Here is a 24,628-nt window from a genome sequence, read left to right as displayed (position 1 = left end):
ACTTGATATGAGTGTAAGGTTAAGAACCCCTTGAACCAGTTTAGGACATTGCCTCCGATGCCAAAATATTCGAGAATGTGTAATAGGATTCCGTGATCTACCATATCAAAGGCACTTGACATGTCAAATTGTAGGAGGAGTATATTAGTGCCGGTTGCAATCATTTGTTTAAATTTGGTCATTAGGGTAATTAATACTGTTTCTGTGCTGTGATTTGACCGGAATCCTGATTGAGAGTCATGTAGTATGGAGAACTTGTTGAGGTAGTTTGCGAGTTGTTTGGTAACCGTTCCTTCGGTTATTTTGGTTATTAGTGGTATAGATGCTACTGGTCTGTAGTTAGTTATTTCGTTTGTGTTTTTCTTAGTGTCCTTGGGTATTGGTGTGAGTAAAATGTTTCCTTTTTCTTTTGGGAAAAGTCCGTTTTGTAGCATGAAATTCATGTGGTTAGTTAGGTCAATTGTGAATTGTTGAGGGGCTGATTTCATGAGGTTGTTTGGGCAGATATCTAGTTTGCATTGGGATTTGGCGAATCTTTTGAGCGTTTTAGAGATGAGGTCTTCTGATATTAGTTCGAATTCGGTCTAGATTCTGTCTGCTGGGTATATTCCATCTTCTGGGTCAAGACAGTTTAGGAGTGTTGTGTATTCAGTAGGGCTGGTGTGTATTTTAAGTCGTAGTTGTATGATTTTTTCCTTGAAGTATTTCGCGAGGTCATCGACCCCTGGTGTGTCTTTGCTGTTGTTTGTTACTGGTGTGGTGTCTAGCAGTTTGTTTACAAGGTAGAAGAGTTTGTGTGTGTCTTTGTAGTTTGGTCCAATCATTGTTTTATAGTGTAGTCTTTTAGTCTGTTTGATGGTATATTTGTATTTCTTCCGGAGTAATTTCCAGGCATTCAGTGTATGTTCGTCTTTCTTTTTGTTCCATGTGCGTTCTAGTTTTCTGACTTGTGTTTTGAGTATTTTCAATTCCTCAGTGAACCATGAATTTGTTTTTTTCCTGTGTGATGTTCTAGTTTGGATTGGGGCGATTGTGTCTAATGTTGTCTTGCATATGTTGTCCCATTCTTGGAGGAATTGAATGGTGTCTGTATTTGTTGACCATTCGTTTTGGTAGACCTGTTGCCAGAATGTTGTGGGGTCTATTTTTCCTCTCGTGGTGTATGTTGTTCGTTCATGCTTGTTTATTTCGTTACTGTGTATTTTTCGCCAGTGGAGGGAGATCATCGCTTTGTAGTGGTCTGTCCATGGTGTAGGTGTCCATCTTGTATCTGTGAGTAGGAGAGTTGAGTCTGGGTTGAATTTGTGTGTAATGATGTCCAGTGTGTGTCCTTTTTCGTGTGTTGGTTGATTGTTAGGTGCGTGTAGATCCCAGAGTTTTAAGAAGTCTTTGCATTCTTGTGTGCCTGTTGAGGTATCGTTCTCAAGGTGTAGGTTGATATCTCCTATTATGAGGATGTTAGAGGCAGAGACACATGTGTTGGAGATAAAGTCCATGAGTTGTGTTTGGGAGTCTTTCCATTTTCCTGGTGGCCTGTAGAATATTATTGTGTTGAGGTGTCCTTGTAGGTTTGGATGAGAGATTCTTGTTGAGGCAATCTCGAGTTGTGGTGAGGTGGATTCGCCAGTAGTTGTTATGGTAAACTCAGATTTGTAAATTATGGCTATTCCGCCACCTCTTTTTCCATTTCTTGCCCAGTGGGTGATTTTGTATTCTGGTGGGCATGTTTCTGTGATGGCGGGGTCTGTAGGACTGTGGAACCATGTTTCCTTGATAAACAGAAGGTCTAAATTCTCTGTGGTAATCCAGTCTAGTATGTCTATTGCTTACTGCTGATCTTGCATTGATGTATCCTATTCGGATGAAGCGGTATGGTTCTGTAGGGAGGTTAGATGTATTTATTTTTATTAGTTGTCTGTTTCCTCGGTGATTGAATTTGTCTTTGTTTTTTTTTTTCTCTTTCTGTTGGTGAGGTTCATATGTGGAGATTTTTCCTTTAGGTTGGTTGTTGTATTTTTGGTCTGGTAAGTTGTTGATAGTTTGTACATAGAGTTGGTGGATTGTGGTTGGGTCGTTATTGATGTTAGGGGTGGTCCGTGCGTGGTAGATTATGGGAGTGAGGTAGATTATTATCAGTAGCGTATTATGTCTGTTCATGTGTTTTTATCTTAGCAGTAGCAATGCGACATCTCTCCTGGCTCAGGGTCTCCAACCTCACATCTGCTGTCCAGGAGCATCTAGCAGATGTCCCTTGTCATGGAGAAAACTTGTTTGGTGGCAAAGTCAAGGAAGTGGCCAACCTAATGAAAAAACATACGAGTACTATAAAAACTATCCAGGCCACAGACTTGTGCTAGCTGTTCTTCTAGCAGAAGATTTGCAGGAGGATTTTGACGCTCCAATTACTATAAATCTAAGCATCATTATACTTCTACTCCTCCTCCCCCTCAAAGGACTACGTCCCAGCACTCACATTGAAGGCAGCAGCTGGATCAAAAATCCCAGACACCCTCTCAGTCTAAACAGCAACCCAGTTTTTGACTCCTTCCTAGAGAGCATTGCCACTGTACAGTTGTCTGTGCCAAGCGACCTACCGGTGAGTGGGAAATTAATCCTCTTTAAACAGAGGTAGCCTTTCATACCCTCCGACCGTTGGGTACTACACACCATACAGCATGGTTATGCTTTACATTGGGAGAATCTGGTTTTAGCTCCCTTCAAATGACACTACTTCGAGAGGAGCACTTGGCCCTTGTCCAGCAGAGTGCAATAGAACCAGTTCCTCCATCAGACAGGGGTCATAGTCTATTCCAGATACTTTCTTATACCAAAAAAAAAAATTTTTTTTGGGGGGGCGGGGGAGGGGGGGGAGAGATCTGACCAATTCTCAATCTACAAGACTTAAACAAGTTCTACCTAAAATATGGTATGGTTTCCCTGGGATCACTTCTTCCCATGATAAACTCAGTGACTAGCTTTGCTCTCTAGATCTCAAGGAGGCATTCACGCATATATCTATTCTCCCTCTGCACAGAAAGTTCCTCTGCTTCCGCTGTGACACTCTGCATTATCAATACAAGGCCTTACTGTTTAGCTTGGCTTCGGCTCCTCGAATCTTCATGAAGTGCCTGATAAATGGTAGCTGCAACACTTCGCAGGTGGGGCATACACATCTTCCCCTACCTGAATGACTGGTTAATCAAGGCAGCCTACCGGGAGTCGGCACACATCGCTGTTCTATCCACCATCAGGCCTCCTATAACTCCTTGGGTTTGTGATTAGTTATCCCAAATCGCATGTTCAACTGGTTCATACCTTGGAATTCATAGGGGCTCTCCTCGATACAACTGAGAGCAAACAATATAGTAAATCTCTTCACTCAGATGTTCAAATCCATCCAAATGTGCTCTGCCTCAATCACACGGCCTCAATAGTTCACGTAACACCATTTGCTTGATTCCACTTCCACATTCTTTGTTATACACTCTCTTTTCAGTGGTCTCAAGCCACTGGTTTACTCTCTGCTCGTACTTGAGTCATTCCACAGCTATGCAGCTCTCTACAGTGATGGATGGTGTCCCAGAATCTTGCCCGTGGTGTTCCATTTCAGCACTGTCCCCATCACAAAGTCATCAGGGATACCTCAATGGTCTCCACACACACACACGGTTCTTGATCCCCATAGGAGAAACGATGACAAATCAATCTCCTGGAACTGCAAGTGGTCTGGAATGATCTCTACTACTTCTACTTCTAGTGCTACTAATCATTTCTATAGTGCTACTAGATGTACAGAGTTCCTAGAAAGCTCACTGTAAGTTTTTTGTTTTGTTTTGTTTTGTTTTTTTTGTACCTGGGGTTAAATGACTTTCCCAAGGTCACAAGGAGCTGCAGTGGGAATTGAACCCAGGTCACCAGGATTAAAGCCCACTGTATTAACCATTAGGCTGCTCCTCCACAGGCAACCAGGTTGTGATGTATTACCTGAACAAACAAGGAGGAACAGGTTCTTACTACCTCTGTTGACAAGCAATCCAGATAGGCAGCTTCTGAAAACATCTATATAATAGCTACTTAGATCCCCAGCAAACAGCATGGTGTAGCGGACAAATTGAGCAGAGTTTTTCAGCCTCATGAATTGGTCCCTCGGTATCTCTATATCTCATTGAACATTCCAGCAGTGGGGGACCCCAGCAATAGACATATTTGCTTCTTTTCAGAACAGCAAGCTTCCCCACTTTTGTTCCAGGATATATGCTCCCAACCAAACAGCCCAGGATGCCGTCTTACTCCACTGGGGAATAGACCATCTATACGCCTTTCCCCCACTATCTGTCATAGGGAAAACTTCTCAAACTGCGTCGAAACCAAGGGACCATGGTTCTTATTGCTCCATACCAGTCGCATTAGATCTGGTTACCTCTTCTTCTAGAGTTATTGTCCAAAGAACCATTGAGATTAGATCCTTTTCCAATCCTGATAACACAGAACAAGGGTTCCTTCCTCTATCCAGACCCTTGCTCTCTAGCTCTGACAGCTTGGTTCCTGACGTCATAGATTTACATTCCTGAAACCTTTTGATGGCTTCTCTAGGATACTCCTAGCCTCTAGGAAATCTTCTATGCAGAAATGTTACCATTTCAAGTGGGAGAGATTTTTCCTTCTAGTGGGCATCCAGAGCAGTCGACCCTGCTAGGTGCTCTCTTACTATCCTTATGGTGTACTTCCTCCATCTCTCCTTCTGTCCTCAAAATGAACTCGGTCAGAGTACACGTGAGTGCCATTGGTGCTTTTCACTTAAAGGTTGATAACAAACCAGTTTCTGTTCATCCCTTGAAAGGTTTATTTCATACCAAACTTCCTATCAAACCACCCTCTGTGGTTTGGGATTTTAATGTCATCCTCGCAGCTGTTATGAAACCTCCTTTTGAACCACTTCATTCTTGTTCTCTAAAATTCCTCACTTATAAGGTAGTGTTCTTAATAGCTCTTACTTGTGCCAGAAGAGAAATCGAACTTCAAGCCCTAGTGGCAGACCCAGCTAACGCCAGATTCTACCACGACAGGGTTGTACTTCAAACCCACCCAAAATTCCTCCCTAAAGTGGTATCAGAGTTCCACCTCAATCAGTCAGTTGTACTTACTGTCTTCTTCCCTAAGTCTCACTCTTATCTTGGAAAAGCAACACTTTTGCACTGACTATTATTACACCTACACTCTCTAACCCGGTCTTTTTTTAAACTTATATGTAAGTTACACTTGTGCTCCATTTTTCAGCTTCCTTTTGTTCAACAATACCATTTTGTATTTTATTCACAAACTGTTATCTTGACACCTTATTATTCAGTGATTCTGTGTACAGGTTTGTATTTTTGATGTTACCCTAAGCTTTTTAAATAATGTTTTATTATTGTTATTTATTTCCTAGAATGTCTCTGTTACATACATCCTAGTTTTATCATTTTTTGATTATTATCACCTTTTGAAATTGTGCCTTTTATGTCAGCCTTTTATCTACTACTACTTTGTAGATCATCATATGGAGTCGTTTACATGCTTTTTCTGTCCATCTGATACATTATATTTTATTATTTTATTATATCATTGGATACTTATATATTTTTTTTAAATCACATGGCCCTATACATTTATATGTATTTTAATATAATTTTACTTTTTTATATGTTGAATTTATATTTGTTTTTAATGTATGTCCATTGTTTTTAGATCCCTGATGTAGGCTCTACGCCAAAACACAGTGCTGTGTTGGGTCTTGAAGAATAAAGGTTTTATTACATTCCTCGTCCTTCTGTTCCTTTGTGGGAGGGCCGTACTGATTACATTACTCCGTTTGCTGGTTTCTACTGACGTAGTGATATACGGTCCTCCGCTTTTGTGGTGCCCCTTTACGTTTCGGACAGGCCTTCATCAGAGGGTCACACAGGTTTCCAAACCAAATCAATGAGGTTTAAAGCAGGTGCTCGCAGGTGTGCATGAACAGTTCTTCAGTGCAAATGCCAAAGAACAACTGAAGCCAAACTTCCTGGCTTTGCCAGTGGGCCCAGCCACTCCTTGGTAAATTCAGTATCTGATCAATTACTACTCAGGCACTGATAGGAAAGGTGACATTAGCAAAGATCAAGAGATTACTGCATGAACCTCTGTGAAAGGAATGAACCTCATTTGTTAACCAGGCTATTATTGGCTGTGATCTATATTCAGGTTTACTGTAGGTGTTTTGTTTTTTCTTTGGCAATGCTTAAATTGTGCCAAAGGGTTTACAGGATTTAAGATTTATATAGGCATACCAAGGTGCACATAGAAATTCTTTTTACGTAGAAACAGAGAAAAATTAAGACAGATAAAGACCACATAGCTATCTGTTCTGCCCATCCATGCCATCTACTATCCCTTCGAGACCATATGTATTTGTCCCAAGCTTTCTTGAATTTAGACACAGTTTTCTTCTCCACCAGGAAGCCATTTTTCACAGAAAGCGTGGTGAATTTGTAGAAATATTTCTTCAGGTTACTTTGGGGTTTATCCCCTTTTCACCTTCATCCTATGCCACCCCCCACCCCCATTCCAGAGCTTCCTTTCAATTGAAAGAGATTCTCCCCCTTTGCATTCGTGTCATGTAAGTATTTAAACCTCTCTATCATATGTCCACTCACCTGCCTTTCTTCCACAGTATACATACTGAGATTATTAAGTCTGTCCCCATGAAGACTACTGTCCATTTTAGTAGCTGCCCTCTGGACTGACTCTATCCTTGAAAAAATACAGGGCCCTTAGGCCTATCGTGGGACTAAATCTTTCTCTCTTCATTGGTATCAGGAAGCAAAAGTAAAATCACTGCCCTCTTTTCTCTGATGGAATGGGTTCAAAAACATTGGCCTCGCCGCTAAGATTCAGTTATACCAGCTCTTCACGAGCGTGCACTTGCGGGACTCGATACGGCAACTATCGAGCTTGGTTGATACTCTCCCATTGGAGCTGGCCGAGCCTTTTTGCCAGGTGGTCAAGCAGCAGAAAGCGTGTTGAAAGTTCCTGGCCAGGGGTACATTTGACACTTTTGATGTAGCATCCAGGATCACTGCTCAGGGTATAATGATGCGCAGACTCTCATGGCTGTGTGTCTCTGACCTGGATCATTCTGTCCAGCAGCGAATGGCAGATGTTCCTTGCCGGGGGACAACAACCTTTTTGTGAAAAAGTAGAGGACCTTGTTGATCAGATCAAGAAGCATAATGATGCTATGGATTCTCTCTCCCACTGGGCGCCTTCTGCTACTGCCTCCTCATCTAGGAGGTATTTTTTGGGGACAAGAAGTGCTCCCTATTCCTATCCAAGGTGTGGGTACACTCCTGCTTCTTGGCAGCCTGCCCAGGCTAAGCCCCAGCATACTCGTTCTCGTCAACAGCTCAAGTGGTCGAAGGGTTGGGATTCTATTTCATGTTCTTCCTTGTGTAGAAAAAGACTGGGGGGATGCGTCCCATCCTAGACCTAAGGGGCCTGAACAAATTTCTGGTTCGAGAAAAGTTCAGGATGGTTTCCCTGGGTACCCTTCTTCCTATGATTCAGGAGAACGATTGGCTATGCTTTCTGGACTTGAAGGATGCTTACACACACATCTCAATACATCCAGCTCACAGGAAGTATCTTTGATTTCGGCTGGGAACTCAGCACTTTCAGTACCGTGTATTGCCTTTTGGTCTGGCGTCTGTGCCCAGAGTGTTTACAAAGTGTCTGGCGGTAGTAGCAGTGTCGCTATGCAGACTGGGCATGCATGTGTTCCCTTATCTCGACGATTGGCTGGTGAAGAGCACCTCGGAGGCAGGCGCTCTACAGTCCATGCGAATGACTATTCAGGTGCTGGAGCTACTGGGTTTCGTCATCAATTACTCCAAGAAATTGGAATTCCTTGGGGCTCTGTTGAACACAGACAGCTCGAGCTTATCTTCCCGACACAAGGACAGACAACCTCCTGTCCCTGTTGTCCATGGTTCGAGCGTCTCAACAGATCACGGCTCGGCAGATGTTGAGACTTCTGGGGCACATGGCCTCCACAGTTCATGTAACTCCGATGGCACGTCTACATATGAGATCAGCTCAATGGACCCTAGCTTCCCAGTGATATTAAGCTGTGGGGGATCTAGAGGATGTAATCCAACTGTCCACTGGCTTTCAGAATTCCCTTCAGCGGTGGATGATTCGAACCAATTTGACCTTGAGATGTCCATTCCAAATTCCTCAGCTACAAAAAGTGCTAACAACTGATGCATCCCTCCTGGGGTGGGAAGCTCATGTAGATGGGCTTCACACTCAAGGAGCTTGGTCCTTTCAGGAAAAAGGTCTTCAGATCAACCTCCTGGAACAGTGAGCGATCTGGAACACTCTAAAGGCTTTCAGAGGTCGGCTGTCCAACCAAATCGTTTTAATTCAGACAGACAATCAGGTTGCTATGTATTACACCAACAAGCAGGGGGGGGCACCGGATCTCGCCCTCTGTGTCAGGAAGCCGTCCAGATTTGGCTTTGGGTGCACCATCACGGCATGTTTCTCCAAGCCACTTATCTGGCAGGCGTAAACAACAGTCTGGCCGACAGACTGATCAGGATAATGTAACCTCACGAGTGGTTACTGAACATGGGAGTAGCCCGCAAGGTCTTCCCAGCGTGGGGCACCCCCTCGGTGGATCTTTTTGCCACTTAGATCAATCACAAGGTCCTTTAGTTCTGTTCCAGGCTTCAGGCCTACGACAGACTAGCGTCAGATGCCTTTCTCCTACATTGGGGAATAAGCCTTCTGTATGCGTATCCTCCCATACCTCTAGTAGGGAAGACTTTGCTGAAACTCAAGCAAGACCGCGGAACCATGATTCTGATTGCGCCTTCTTGGCTCTGTCAGATTTGGTTCCCTCTTCTTCTGGAGTTGTCCTCCGAAGAACCGTGGAGATTGGACTATTTTCCGACCCTCATAACCCTGAACGAGGGGTCGCTTCTACATCCCAACCTCCAGTCTCTAGCTCTCATGGCCTGGATGTTGAGAGCTTAGAATTCGCCTCCTTGGGTCTTTCAGAGGGTGTCTCCCGAGTCTTGCTTGCTTCCAGGGAAGATTCCAAGAAGAGGTGTTACTCTTTTAAGTGGAGGAGGTTTGCTTGTCTGGTGTGACAGCAAGGCCCAAGATCCTCTTTCTTGTCCTACACAGACCCTGCTTGAACACCTTCTACACTTGTCAGAGTCTGGTCTCAAGACTAACTCCGTAAGAGTTCACCTTAGTGCGATTAGTGCTTTTCATCGCCATGTAGAGGGTAAGCTTATCTCTGGGCAGCCTTTAGTAGTTCGCTTCATGAGAGGTTTGCGTTTGTCAAAGCCCCCAGTCAAACCTCCACCAGTGTTATGGGATCTCAATGTCGTTCTCACCCAGCTGATGAAACCTCCTTTTGAGCCACTGAATTCCTGCCATCTGAAGTACTTGACCTGAAAGTTTGTTTTCTTAGTGCCTGTTACTTCAGCTCGTAGGGTCAGTGAGCTTCAGGCCTTGGTAGTGCATGCAACTTATATCAAGTTTCATCACAACAGAGTAGTCTTCTGCACTCACCCTAAGTTCCTGCCAAAGGTGGTGTCAGAGTTCCATCTGAACCAGTCAATTGTTTTGCCAACATTTTTCCCTGTCCTCATACCTGCCTGGCGAAAGCAGTTTGCATACCTTGGACTGCAAGAGAGCATTGGCCTTTTACGTGGAGCGGACAAAGCCCTTCAGACAGTCCGCCCAGTTGTTTGTTTCTTTCGACCCCAACAGGAGGGGAGTCACCATCGAAAAACGCACAATCTCCAGTTGGCTAGCAGATTGCATTTCCTTCACTTATGCCCAGGGTAGGTTGACTGTAGAGGGCCATGTCACGGCTCATAATGTAAGAGCCATGGCTGCGTCAGTGGCTCACTTAGTCATTCTCCATTGAAGAGATTTGCAAGGCTGTAACATGGTCATCAGTCCACAAGGGACTTGCTGTGCATTGAGTTCCAGTGTTTCTTCATGGGAGAAGCATGCTTGTCCAGGGATGAGAGGTTGTCTTGAGTAGAGCATAGGAAATACCTTGTTTTTGCGATCTGCAGCCTTATGAATGGTGACAAGGCATCAGACATGTTGCTCTTGTGAGTCCAGCAGGAGATGGTATGCATGCTGACTTTGTCTGGTATCGTGGCAAGGGGGGGGGGGGGGGGAGAGCTAAAGAGGATTTTTGTTTGTTTTTTTGCTTTAGGGGTAGGAGCAAAGGAGGAAAAAGGGCTTGGGAAAGTTTTATTTTTATTTTTATTTTTTTTAAGTTTGAAATGTTGTCACCAATGGATGTACATGTCATTAATCATAATCTGTTATACAGATAGACTACAGAGAATCATATAGTTACAGTACAAACTGAGGTAGACTTATATTAATTACGCAGGTTGTTTTTTTTTTTTTTTAAAGCAAAATCTGCTGGAAGACTTAAATCTGTACCCGTTGGTGAGCCAGATAGTTCAGATAAGATAAAGGTACACACAGCTGAACTGCCAGGAATTTCTTTGCATGTAAGTACCATATCTATAGTTTGAATATGTTTTGAAGTTAAAATACTTACATTATTTTTATTCCAGATATTAATAGATGTGCTTTCATAGTACAATGAAGACTTAAATTGCAAAGTTATGGCAAACATAGTGCGCAGAAGTTTACTTCAGAGGTTCATATGAATGACGAAGGGGAAGTAGTCTTGAATTGATACTGGTATTTGTACTAAAAGCCAAAATTAAAACTACAGTGTTGATTTAGTCCTGTCTGTTGCCTCTGAGAGATCTGCTTGAAGATTTCCCATCAACATGCACGGGTGAATCAGCCACACAAATGGATGATGTCCTGCAGGTGGGATTAAGATGGTCGTTCTCTCATTTAACAATATGCTACTATAAATGACCAAGTAAGAATATGCTGCTTGTCCCCAAACCAAGTAAAACAGATACTGAGAAATCAACTGATATCTAGCTGATATGTGATTAGAATGGAGTGTATTCAAAGCCAATGCATTACAATACATTCCTGATGCCTACTGCTGCTTACCACAAATAAGTCATGAAAAAGGGAGATAATTAGGCATATTTTCAAAGCACTTTGGGAGGCTAAGTTCCATAGGTTTCTATGGAACTTTGGGAGGCTAAGTGCTTTGAAAATATGCCTCAATGAGGCATATGGAACTTTGGAAGGCTAAGTGCTTTGAAAATATGCCTCAATGAGGCATATGGAACTTTGGAAGGCTAAGTGCTTTGAAAATATGCCTCAATGTTTTCCTAAATGCACAATTTCTTCTCATTAGATGTTATCAGATGCTAAAACTAATACAATATAACAAATTACCAGTGAACATTGTTCTGCACAGATCAAATGTTTCTGAGTTTTCTAGGAAATGTTTAGAAACATTTCTACCATACTTCAATTTGTCTTTTTCCACATGTCAGTATGGCCTTTTGATATAAAATTAAAAAACAGCATTCCCCTGCTAACTTAATTCTATTTTTGTCCTGCATGTATTCAGTTTTTGGTAATTTTTCCTTCGGTCTTACCTCAGAATGTTTTTTTTAAATGCTATGCTTTGTTTCTTAACCAACTTTTTGATACTTTTAATTTTTTTTCTTTGCTTCCTGTTGGATCTCCCAGTCACAATTTTTCTTCTTAGATTGTCTTTTGGATAAAAATAGCCTCTCTTGATTTTGCTTTGATATATTTTTTAAAGTATGTCCAGGGCAGCAGTTTCAACCCTAAATCCACTGGATCTACAAGAAAACCCTGGAAGACAATCCTAAAAGGCAATGTTACTAGTTTAATAGGCTAGGTGAGAGACATGGGGAAAGATGGTCTAGATAGTGGGTTTCCTATAGGAATTTGTATATGCATCTACCGAAAGTGGACTACTGGCTTCTGTGCAGATTAAATGGGCTATTTTGGACTTTACATTCCTTTACTTTGTAGGCCAGTGGCTTAAAATTTTGTTCCAAGAGCAGGAAGAAGTTGCCCATCATGGATATAATACTTGGGTAAGAATCAAGATTCAAGTCTTTAACATCTGTTTGAGGATATCTGTAAGGGCAATCAAGATCTATAAGATTAAACTACAGTCTTATCTGAAGAAATTGAAGAAGACTGATACATTGAACCGACACTGAAGAAGAAACTGAAGCAGAAGGATCCTCGGACCACACTCGACCGATGACACAGAAGTGCAAGTGGAGACATGAGGCCTTTTGGCACCAAAACCAAAGAGATGCCCCAGAGATAAGTGTTCTTACTCTCCCAGCTTTTGTCCAAGGATCAAGATCAGGTTCTGAGCACTCAAGGACAGGATGTTGAGAAAAAGGCAAAGGAACATTAGCATAATCCCCTTGGATTATAACTGAACTGAAGGTGCTTTGCTACTGGACATAAGGGTAGGTCTCTAGATCCATTTTCCTGTCTCACAAAAAAAAATCTGCTTGAATGCTGTTTACAAAAATACCAATTCCTTGAGGGTGCATCTTGGTGCAGTTGGTGTTTACTGCCATTTTGTATATCAAACTATGTGCATTCTCATGGGACCTATGTGAGGTTTGACACAGTTAATGAAAGTTTTCTTCAAGCTGCTGGCATCTTGTTGAGTAAAGTACCTGAGGGTGGAGTGGTTACTTCAGCACATGTCTTAAATTCCTGCCTGAATTTGAGATGAACTGTTACCTTACAACATTTTTTCCAAGGCCACATTGCAATAAAATGAACAAGTCTTGTACACCTTGGATTGCAAACAAATCATTGCCTTCTATCTGAAACAGACTGAATATCTAAGGATCTTTGCTCTTGGAAATGTACTGCTGAAACCTGTTTTGTTGGGAGTCTATTCCCCCATGGCATATTTTTATAATTTAGGGTTGTCTTTCAAAAAAAAAAAAAAAAAAAACCAACAACAACAGAGAATGAGGTCTGATCCACCAAAAATGGTTTATTATGCTTTTGGCAAATTTATAGTTCTTGCTTTCCTCTTTGATTATTGAAGATGGTTCTTAGCTAAGGGGTCCTATATGTTTCTCAGTTTCCATATTGAAGTGAAGCACACTGCAGAAATGGCAACTGCTGTGCATACCTGGAGGTGTTTCCAAACTTATCCTAGAAAAGTATAAGGGCTCAGTTTGCAAAGATATTACCCATCTCTATCACTGGTGATTTCTCCTATCTTCAGAGAAAATCTGTCACAGAGAAACAATCTTTGCTTACTAGTTTAATATCATTTTTTAAATGTAATCTATCCCTAATACGTTTTAAAGGTTTCTTAAAGAAGTCTTTTGTGGATTTCAGAGTATTTCCTCCAAAGAGCTATCTGTACCACCAAAAACCTACATTTCTGGGATTAAAGGAAATGATGAAATTCAAGAAGAAATTAATTATGCTGATGGAAAGGTAAGTTCAATAATTTGCTTTCTAAACAAAAAGTGTAATCTATGAACAAAGGTTTAGAACTTTTCTTTTACTGTGGACTTTAAGCATTCAAACTTAGTCTGGCAGTATTTGTATTCATCTCAGCAGAATAATCACCTGTGTATTTTATAAAGGTCTGTTATGTGACCTGCTATTAAGTCTGTGCAGGTATATATAAATGCAGACTCAGCTTGTGTAAATGACCAAGTTCCTCATTTTGTTTTGCAGTTGCTCACAATTGCATGAAATTTTGCAGCAAGTAAGGAATATAGTAGTTGCAGATAACCATTAGTAATGATTTAGACACCACTTTTTATTATCAAGTAGGTATGTGGTGTGAGCCCAAAGTCCTTACAAACATGATCACCTCACTCGTCGTTCCGATTTCCTTATTTATAAATATGTTAAAAAGTACCAGTCCTAGTACAGATCCCTGCAGCACTCCACTGTTCACTCTCCTCCATTGAGAGAAATGACCATTTAACCCTATTCCCTGACTCTTAAAGTTCCTCATGAGAGACTCCAGAGAAAATTAATCAGAAGCTTTCTGAAAATCTAAGTACACTATATCAACCAGGTCACGTTTTTCCACATGTTTATTCACGCCTTCAAAGAAATGAAGCAAATTGGTGAGGCAAGACTTCTCTCGACTGAACCCATGCTGACTCTGTCACACTAAACCATGTTTGTCTACTCCCCTAGAACCCTTTTTGAAAATCGGCGTCACATTGGCTTCCTTCCAATCTTCAGGTACTATGGACGATTTTAATGACAGGTTATATATTACTAACAGGAGATCAGCAATTTCATGCTTGAATGCTATGCTTTGAGTACTCTTGGATGTATGCCATCCAGTCCAGGTGATTACTACTCTAATTTGTCAGTTTAGCTCAGTACATCTTCCAGGTTCACCGAGATTTCTTTCATTTCCTCTGCATCATCACCCTTGAAAACCATTTCTGGTACAGGCAGATCTCTTACATCATCTTCTGTAAAAAGAGAGAAGCAAAGAAGATGTAAGAGATCCCTTAATGTGGGTGGTATACATTCCCCATTAAAACATACCAGGCTACTACAAGCCCTGAAGAGAATGCACACAGATGTAGCGCTACTGCAGCAAACACATTTGAATAAATTGGAACATTTGAAGTTGAGGTGGCACTGGGTTGGGGAGCTTTTCTGTGCCATATTCAATAATCAACAATGGGGGTTAGCCATATTGATTAAAAAGACTTTGGCTTTCATACTCTATAACTCTTATCAAGACCCAGAGGGGAGATTTGTAGTGGTGACAGGGATGTTGTAGGGGACCAAGGTAGTGCTGTGCAGCCTTTACGCCCTTAATACCTACACGCATGAATTTTTCACTCATATACGAGCACGCTTAGCAATGTTTGATAATTACTCACTTATTATAGGGGGAGATTCTAACATCACCAGTGACCCTTTAATAGGCTGTAGACCACCTAGGCAGCCCTTGGGGGATCATGAAAGCAAAGGAGGCGGGAAGTACTGCTGCGCAGACTTGTACGGTCTGTGCCCTGAATAAGGCAGGTACAAATCAAGGTAAGGTTTACACATATGTTTGTCTTGTTGGGCAGACTGGATGGACCGTGCAGGTCTTTTTCTGCCGTCATCTACTATGTTACTTGATTGAAGAGTTGGCAGTTTTGGATGTTTGGAGGTTGCTTCGCATGGAGGAACATGATTTTAATTTTTTCTTTCACGCCCACATGGTCCACGCTCACTTGGATTACATCTTGGTTTCTTGTAAAATGTTTCGCTCTGTGGTGCAGACAGCAATAGGTGATGCTGAGGTTTCAGATCACGCCCCAGTGTGGGTTGACTTTACCTGAGATAACTTCTGTTGGTCTCTGCAGCGGCGAATGAATCCTGCTCTCTATCAGAACAATGATTTCAAGGTATACCTTAGAAAAGCTTGGTTAGACTATTTGGCAGAAATTGGGTGGAGGATGTGGGACCTTGGATATTTTGGGAGGCAGCTACAGTGGTTATCGGAGGAAAAGTTATTGCCTTCACCTCGGCACTTCATAAGAAGAGGGAGCAGGATATACCAGCAGTAGCAGCTAGGCTACGGAAATTGCCCCAAATATTTCTGTTGTGGCCTATGGAGCAGAACCGAATCTCGTATTTTGAAAAGAAAAGGGAATTACAGAGTCTATTGGATGCACGGACTTTGTACAACATCAAGCTCTATAAATATAGACTGTATAGGTGGGGCAACTAAATGGGTAAACTATTGGCATCTTTAATGAGACCCTGATCTGATAAACGTTACATCACATGCACTACATTACCCGACATGCAAAAGGAATTCACCTGTTTTTATACTTCTTTGTACGACTCGGGTCCTTTTATAGTCCAGACTTCGAGTTATTCTTCTGACACCTAAAACTACTGAGCCTTGTGGAGGAACAAGCGACTTCTCTTAATGCTCCATCAGATGGGAGGGAAGTGCAGGGGGTTATTAAACTTTTAAAATTGGCCAAAGCCCCAAGGACCAGATGGGTTGGGCACAGAATTTTATAAAATTCTTCAAGATCTTCTCATTCCACCCATATGTATAATGATATTCGGGATTCTCATGTCATGGGCTCTACCTTGAACCATGTTTACAGCACCTTGATACTGAAGCCTGGGAAGGATCCCAAGTTGGTAGGTTCCTTTTGGCCTATTTCCTTTTTTAGCCAAGATCTCAAGATTCTGGCGGTGATTTTAGCAGCTGGACTAGGGAAGTTCCTTCCATTCCTTGTCCATCCTGACCAGGTTGGCTTTGTTCCTGGTAGGTCTGTGTCAGCTAATATCTTTTTTTCCCACTTTAAATTTTTATTATAATAAATCTGCAACAGTCAATTTCGCAAAGAGCACATCCTACTCACATTTGCCTACGCAGGGGCCCATAAATACTGAACTACTACATCTGGAACTAACTTATCCACTATATGTACTGTTTCAAAACTCGTAATATTAAACTAGTCCCATAAACAGTCTCCACTCCCCAACTAAACCGTGCACCCCTAATATACCTCATCCCCTTCCCCATCCCTGTAACCATCCCCAACTCAACTTAAGAACGCCCCCTGGTTCTTTGGGACACTCTCTCTCCCCCGCCCCCTCCTATAGTACTCCACAATCCTAAATACATGTCAGTCGCTGTTGTAATCAAGCCCATCCACCCTTATGTCGCAATACCCTCTTCCTGCGGTATGCCGTTAGTTGCTCCATTTGTATTGACTGACCCAATTTACATTTCCAGTCACCCAATGTCGGGGGGGGGGGGGGGGGGTCTGCCCTTTTCCAATACTGTGCTGAAAGGCACTAGCTGCTGCTAATCCCAAGTGCAACCATTTACGCTCCTCTCAAGAGTCCCCCTCATTATATAAGCCCAAGAGGCACACCAAAGGGCTGCATACCAAAGACGATCCTATCAATTTTACTAACGCTGTCATAACAGCGTGCCAGAAGGGCACCACCCTGGAGCATGCCCACCATATGTGCATAAATGAACCCCATTGTGAATTACACCTCCAGCATAGGTCTGAGGAACAAGGGTACATCTGCTTCAATCTCTCAGGTGTGTAATACCATTTAGACAAGACTTTATATGCATTTTCCTGCACCAAAACACATACCAAAGCTTTCTGAACCTTCCCACAAATAACTTCCCACTCCTGATCAGAAAAACGGCAATTTAAATCTTCCTCCCAGGCCCCCTGAAAACCAAATGGTCTAGGATCATATCCCCTAAGAAATTTACATATCACTGATATTGGTCTGGGAACCCTCCTCAACAAAAGCCACAGATTTTCCAGACTTTCCGTCTCCTGAAGGTTCCATCCCCTCCAACTCAATGTCCCCACAAAATACTGAATCTGTATATAGGGAAAATTGTCTCCCCCCCCCCCCCCCCCCCGGCAAACTATACATGGAGCACAGCATATCAAAACTTTTCACCCTTCCCCCCCCCCCCCCCCCCCCCCCCGCAGCACAGCACAGAAATTCACAATGCCCGCTTCCTCCTACCACCAGGCCGGAGCTTCAGTCCTGAGCCGCCATTCCTGGAGCTGACGTCACTTCCTCTGTGTCAGCTAATATCTTAAAGATTTGTCAAATACTCCAGGAGGAGGCAGGAAGATCAGGAGATGCAATTTTATCCAGTATGTATGCAGAAAAAGCATTTGACAAAGTGGTATGGCATTACCTGTTTTGGGTCCTTCAATGGTTTGGCATCTCTGGGGCCTTTCTGGAATGGGTAAGAGTGTTGTACAGCAAACCCACAGTTCAACTTCTTATTAATGACGTCCTTATGGATCCTATCTCTCTGGATACGGGCACAAGGCAGGGTTGCACTCTTTACCCTCTTTCTCTGGAACGTCTGGCTGCTCGGATTCAGCAGGGGTCTGGGTTGGAGGGCATCCGTATGGGGGAGCATATCGTGTAAATCTGTTAGCTGACGACATGCTATTACTTATGAATAATGTGACGTCATGCTCCCAATTATTATGCGGATCATATGTGACTTTGGGGACTTCTCAGGCTTGCGAATTAACTTTGGGAAATCTGAGGACCTTCCTATTACAAACCTGTGCACGTGTGCATCCCGTGGAGACTTCCCTCTGGCATGGGTGCATACAGGGATTAAATATTTGGGGGTTTATTTGAGTGCTGACTTTGACTGGATGTACAGGAAAAAATATAGAGACTGGAGACAATATGTCTGCTGTGTGTGCAATGGAATGATTTTCTAGTGAATTTTTTGGGTCAAGTAGCCTTTACTAAAATGGTTCTCCTTCCTAAACTGTTATGTCCGCTCCAAATGCTACCCCTGTGGGTGACTAGGAGAGAGGAGGAGCTCTAGCACAGTGTCATTAGCTCTTTTCTCTGGCACTCCAAGCGGCCTCGCATTGCCATATCTAAACTGACACATAACAGAACTAAAGGAGGAGTGTGGCTTCCAGATCTCAGACTTTACAGTGCAGCTTCCTTAATGTGCTGGAGCCATGAATTGCACACTACACCCCCACATTATTCTCTTTCTAGATTCTAGCAGACTTGTTGTGCCCCTTTCAATGTGTTCTTGGTCTTGCACAGATGGCTGAATCGTAAGTTGGGCCACTTGGGTAGAAATCAGTTTATTTTAGCGTTGGGCAAGATGTGGAGGTGGCGAAGGATTAATATCGGGTGGAGGGGAATCCGTTTTTACCCTTGGTAAACAATCCTGACTTCCCAGCCGGTATTGGGTAGGGTGCATTTTGGCAGTGGTTACAGGGTGGCTGCCAATATCTAGGGCATCTGACTGAACTGGGTGGCTACTACTACTACTACTATTTAGCATTTCTATAGCGCTACAAGGCATACGCAGCGCTGCACAAACATAGAAGAAAGACAGTCCCTGCTCAAAGAGCTTACAATCTAATAGACAAAAAATAAATAAAGTAATCAAATCAATTAATGTGAACGGGAAGGAAGAGAGGAGGGTAGGTGGAGGCGAGTGGTTACAAGTGGTTACGAGTCAAAAGCAATGTTAAAGAGGTGGGCTTTCAGTCTAGATTTAAAGGTGGCCAAGGATGGGGCAAGACGTAGGGGCTCAGGAAGTTTATTCCAGGCGTAGGGTGCAGCGAGACAGAAGGCGCAAAGTCTGGAGTTGGCAGTAGTGGAGAAGGGAACAGATAAGAAGGATTTATCCATGGAGCGGAGTGCACGGAAGGGGTGTAGGGAAGGACGAGTGTGGAGAGATACTGGGGAGCAGCAGAGTGAATACATTTATAGGTTAGTAGAAGAAGTTTGAACAGGATGCGAAAACGGATAGGGAGCCAGTGAAGGGTCTTGAGGAGAGGGGTAGTATGAGTAAAGCGACCCTGGCGGAAGATGAGACGGGCAGCAGAGTTTTGAACCGACTGGAGAGGGGAGAGGTGACTAAGTGGGAGGCCAGCAAGAAGCAGATTGCAGTAGTCTAAACGAGAGGTGACAAGGGTGTGGATGAGGGTTCTGGTAGAGTGCTCGGAAAGAAAGGGGCGGATTTTACGGATGTTGTAAAGAAAGAAACGACAGGTCTTGGCGGTCTGCTGGATATGAGCAGAGAAGGAGAGAGAAGAGTCAAAGATGACCCCAAGGTTTCGAGCTGAGGAGACAGGGAGAATGAGAGAGCCATCAACAGAAATAGAAAACGGGGGGAGCGGGAGGTGGGTTTGGGGGGGAAAATGAGAAGCTCGGTTTTGGTTATATTTAATTTCAGGTGGCGTTGAGACATCCAGGCAGCAATGTCAGACAAGCACGCTGAAACTTTGGTTTGGATGCAAGGTGAGATATCAGGGGTAGAAAGGTAGATTTGGGAGTCATCAGCATAGAGATGGTAGGAAAAGCCATGGGATGAGATTAATGAACCAAGGGAAGAAGTGTAGATAGAAAAGAGGAGGGGACCAAGAACAGAACCCTGAGGTATGCCGACAGGCAGAGGGATAGAAGTAGAAGAGGATCCAGCAGAGTGAACACTAAAGGTGCGGAGGGAGAGGTAGGAAGAGAACCAGGAAAGGACAGAGCCCTGGAATCCAAGTGAGGACAGGGTATCGAGAAGTATGCTGTGATCGACAGTGTCAAAAGCAGCGGAAAGATCAAGAAGAATGAGGATGGAATATTGACCTCTGGCTCTCACTTCCCCTGTTTTGACCAAATCAAGCGAGCGTGGAACCTTCCAAACACACTTTTTTCATTTTTTTCCAGGAGAGAGATTACTATTTTTCTGTGGTGTGCAATGTGGGTTCCCCACTGCACTTTACCCAACTGAAGCAAACATTTTTGAGCATTCCTACCTTTTTAAACATATTGACCTGATGGTATCACCTAATCGGGGATAATAGGCTGGCTCCTCATCTGGAACAGTTGACTAAGATTTGGAGCGATGATCTGGGGGAAGAGATTTCCCAGGATCTTTTACAGGGGGCATTTGAGATTATCCCTGATTACTGCAAACACTGTGCTTTGTAGGCATGCTAGAGGTACTTATATATCAGAGAACATTACCAGATAGCAATACTATAACTCGTGTCTAGGGAGGTGTAACTCTATAGCCCGAATGACAAGCTAGCTGTTGTAAAAGAAACCATGCCACAGATAGAATATATTATTATTTATTATGTAAAGAAAAATATATATATAAACAGTACTGAAGCAAAATACCAAGCAAAATACAACAATAACTTGCTATAAAAATAGATTATCACCAGAATAGATAATACAACATGATTATCCTAACGAACTAACTAAAGGAGTGATTACACAACCCAGTACAATCCTGAAATCCTAATAATTTTTATAAGAACTTACTACACGTCTTATTCAAAATACAGTAATTACCCGAATACACAGACCAGAAGTCCCGACGTAAACCTATCTGTCTCAGACAAAGTAAGGACTAATTATCCCCGTGACCATAGGTAATATATCCTGTTATCTCACCTTGCCGTCTGTCACAGACTCCCAATGGTAGAGAAGCGGATTTTTCCTCTGACTCGCTGAAAACCTCAGCGAGCCCCCCAGTCCAGGAATACGGTCCGAGAGTTGAATTCTGGATGCAAATGGTACAGTCTTAGATAAGGCCTGATGTTGTAGCTGAGCAGGCCTTTTCAGTTGGTTACAAGGCACGCAGTTCACTGGTGTTAGGAAAATCAGCCTCTGGCTCTTCCAAGCGTTCTGTTCACCTGCAAATCCTCCGGTGTTTGTCTTCTCGTGTTCTCCCTCCAACTGAACTTTCTTCAGTCAAACTTTTTGGTATCCCAGGGTCAGATGATACCTGTGTACCAATCACATATGATGACATAATGTCCAGCCAGCTTCATGGTCAAGAAGCGAGCCTTTGTTCAATGGCATGCAAACTCCCTGTCTGATCGCCATACTCCTGGAGCCATGTCTCTCTCTCCTCCAATGTTCCCAGGAGATAATGGGGCTAGAGTGCAACAAAGAAAGGGTAAAAGGGGTGATCAAGGAAGACAAAGATGTAGCGGAGAGATTGAAAGAATTTTTTGCTTCGGTCTTCACCGAGAAAGATTTGGGTGGGATGCCGGTGTCGGAAATGATATTTCAAGCGGACGAGTCAGAGAAACTTACTGACTTCATGGTAAACCTGGAGGATGTAATGGGGCAGTTCAGCAAATTGAAGAGTAGCAAATCTTCTGGACCGGATGGTATTCATCCTAGAGTACTGATAGAACTGAAAAATGAGCTTGTGGAGCTAGTGATATGCAATTTATCCTTAAAATCGAGCGTGGAAGATTGGAGGGTGGCCAATGTAACGCCGATTTTTAAAAAAGGTTCCAGGGGAGATGTGCGAAATTATAGACCGGTGAGTCTGACGTCGGTGCCGGGGAAAATGGTAGAGGCTATTATTAAAAACAAAATTACAGAGCACATCCAAGGATATGGATTACTGAGACCGAGTCAGCACGGCTTTTGTGTGGGGAAATCTTGCCTGACCAATTTACTTCAATTCTTTGACGGAGTAAACAAACGTGGACAAAGGGGAGCCGGCTGATATTGTGTATCTGGATTTTCAAAAGGCATTTGACAAGGTACCTCATGAAAGGCTACAGAGGAAATTGGAGGGTCATGGGATAGGAGGAAAAGTCCTATTGTGGATTAAAAACTGGTTGAAGGATAGGAAACAGAGAGTGGGGTTAAATGGGCAGTATTCACAATGGAGAAGGGTAGTTAGTGGGGTTCCTCAGGGGTCTGTGCTAGGACCGCTGCTTTTTAATATATTTATAAATGATTTAGAGATGGGAGTAACTAGCGAGGTAATTAAATTTGCTGATGACACAAAGTTATTCAAAGTCGTTAACTCGCGACAGGATTGTGAAAAATTACAGAAGGACCTTACAAGACTGGGCAGATGACGTTTAATGTGAGCAAGTGCAAGGTGATGCATGTGGGAAAAAAGAACCCGAATTATAGCTACGTCATGCAAGGTTCCACGTTAGGAGTTACGGACCAGGAAAGGGATCTAGGTGTCGTCGTCGATAATACACTGAAACCTTCTGCTCAGTGTGCTGCTGCGGCTCGGAAAGCGAATAGAATGTTGGGTATTATTAGGAAAGGTATGGAAAACAGGTGTGAGGATGTTATAATGCCGTTATACGCTCCATGGTGCAACCGCACCTTGAGTATTGTGTTCAATTCTGGTCGCCGCATCTCAAGAAAGATAAAAAACTTGAAAGAATTTATGAGGAGAGACTTGTCGACCTGAACATGTATACCCTGGAGGAAAGGAGAAACAGGGGTGATATGATACAGACGTTCAAATATTTGAAAGGTATTAATCTGCAAACAAACCTTTTCCGGAGAGGGGAAGGCGGTAGAACTAGAGGACATGAAATGAGATTGAAGGGGGGCAGACTCAAGAAAAATGTCAGGAAGTATTTTTTCACGGAAAGAGTGATGGCTGCTTGGAATGCCCTCCCGCGGGAGGTGGTGGAGAGGAAAACGGTAACGGAATTCAAACATGCGTGGGATAAACATAAAGGAATCCTCCTCAGAAGGAAGGGATCCCCAGAAGCTTAGCCGGTGGTGGGAGACAGGGCTGGTGGTTGGGAGGTGGGGATAGTGCTGGGCAGACTTATACGGTCTGTGCCAGAGCCAGTGGTGGGAGGTGGGGATAGTGCTGGGCAGACTTATACGGTCTGTGTCCTGAAAAAGACAGGTACAAATCAAGGTAAGGTATACACAAAAAATGGCGTCTGTGAGTTTATCTTGTTGGGCAGACTGGGTGGACCGTGCAGGTCTTTTTCTGCTGTCATCAACTATGTTACTATATGGTGGAACTAGAAAAGGTGCAGCAAAGGGCGACTAAAATGATAGCGGGGATGGGACGACTTCCCTATGAAGAAAGACTAAGGAGGCTAGGGCTTTTCAGCTTGGAGAAGAGACGGCTGAGGGGAGACATGATAGAGGTATATAAAATAATGAGTGGAGTGGAACAGGTGGATGGGAAGCGTCTGTTCACGCTTTCCAAAAATAGTAGGACTAGGGGGCATGCGATGAAACTACAGTGTAGTAAATTTAAAACAAATCGGAGAAAATCTTTCTTCACCCAACGCGTAATTAAACTCTGGAATTCGTTGCCGGAGGACGTGGTGAAGGCGGTTAGCTTGGCAGAGTTTTAAAAGGGGTTAGATGGTTTCCTAAAGGATAAGTCCATAAACCGCTACTAAATGGACTTGGGAAAAACCCACAGTTCCAGGAATAACATGTGTAGAATGTTTGTACGTTTGGGAAGCTTGCCAGGTGCCCTTAGCCTGGATTGGCCGCTGTCGTGGATAGGATGCTGGGCTCGATGGACCCTTGGTCTTTTCCCAGTGTGGCATTACTTATGTCCTTGGATGAAGTAATCTTGCAATGCTTAGCAGTAATTTTCCTTTGGAAGAAAGCTGGATTCTGATAGTTACAGATGCATTCAGGTCACAGGCTGTAGAATCCATATTGTTATAAGAATGGTTCTGGCTTGTATAGGCCAAGACCAGCAAAGTTGAGATCTCAGGTAAATACCCCTACAGCTTCAGGATATCCAATATAAAATTCTATTTAGAGTGTACATGGGTCTCTGGGAAGATGACATTTGCAAATCTTGGTAGACATCAAAGCATTTCAGTGACAATCTAACAGGGTGGGGATGGAGGTGGATGGGTGAGACAGGGGGATATGCATGGAGACAGGAGAGTGACAAACAAAGCAGTACAATTTGCAATTTTATGGCTTATAATGGGCTAGAAAGTCCAGATCTCTGTTAAGTCCTGTCTGGTGGGTGTCAAAATATTTAATCATTCTGACTTCAAAGGTCTTAAGTTCCTGTATTGTTTTAAAGTTACCTTTCAGGATTCTTACTATGAAATCACTAGTACAGTGTTCTGTTTTTGTAAAGTGTTGCCCCACAGGTGTGGCATCCTGGCTGGCAATGGCGTTTTTCATGTGATGTCTATGTAAGTTAAATCTTGTTTTTAGCATCTGGCTTGTTTCTCCAATATAGCATCCTTGGTCACATTTTTTACACTGGATGATGTATACCACATTGGAAGATGAGCATGTGAAGGATTCCTTTATGTTGAATGTTTTTCCTTTGTGAATGACTGTTAGATTGTCACTG

The 24,628-nt window shown here is 43.0% G+C and overlaps 1 protein-coding gene and 1 long non-coding RNA gene across 3 annotated transcripts in view; both read left to right on the top strand.

Annotated features, from left to right (window-relative positions):
* The window catches only part of LOC115458757 (centromere protein J-like), a 170,513-nt gene that overhangs the window by 104,353 nt on the left and 41,532 nt on the right, over positions 1–24,628 (top strand). For both annotated transcript variants that reach the window (XM_030188570.1, XM_030188569.1), the window contains exons 11-12: positions 10,471–10,571; positions 13,357–13,458. In XM_030188570.1, the coding sequence (XP_030044430.1) occupies positions 10,471–10,571; positions 13,357–13,458 (203 nt within the window). The remainder of the gene's footprint in view (positions 1–10,470; positions 10,572–13,356; positions 13,459–24,628) is intronic.
* On the top strand, positions 2,462–5,160 carry LOC115458759. Its single transcript, XR_003940145.1, has 3 exons — positions 2,462–2,574; positions 4,179–4,180; positions 5,135–5,160. It is a non-coding gene; the product is annotated as an uncharacterized LOC115458759 (long non-coding RNA).

Source organism: Microcaecilia unicolor, unplaced genomic scaffold (assembly GCF_901765095.1).
Source record: "Microcaecilia unicolor unplaced genomic scaffold, aMicUni1.1, whole genome shotgun sequence".
NCBI lineage: Eukaryota > Metazoa > Chordata > Amphibia > Gymnophiona > Siphonopidae > Microcaecilia > Microcaecilia unicolor.
Note: the sequence above shows the minus strand (reverse complement) of the source record. Positions and strands in the feature narration are given on the sequence as shown.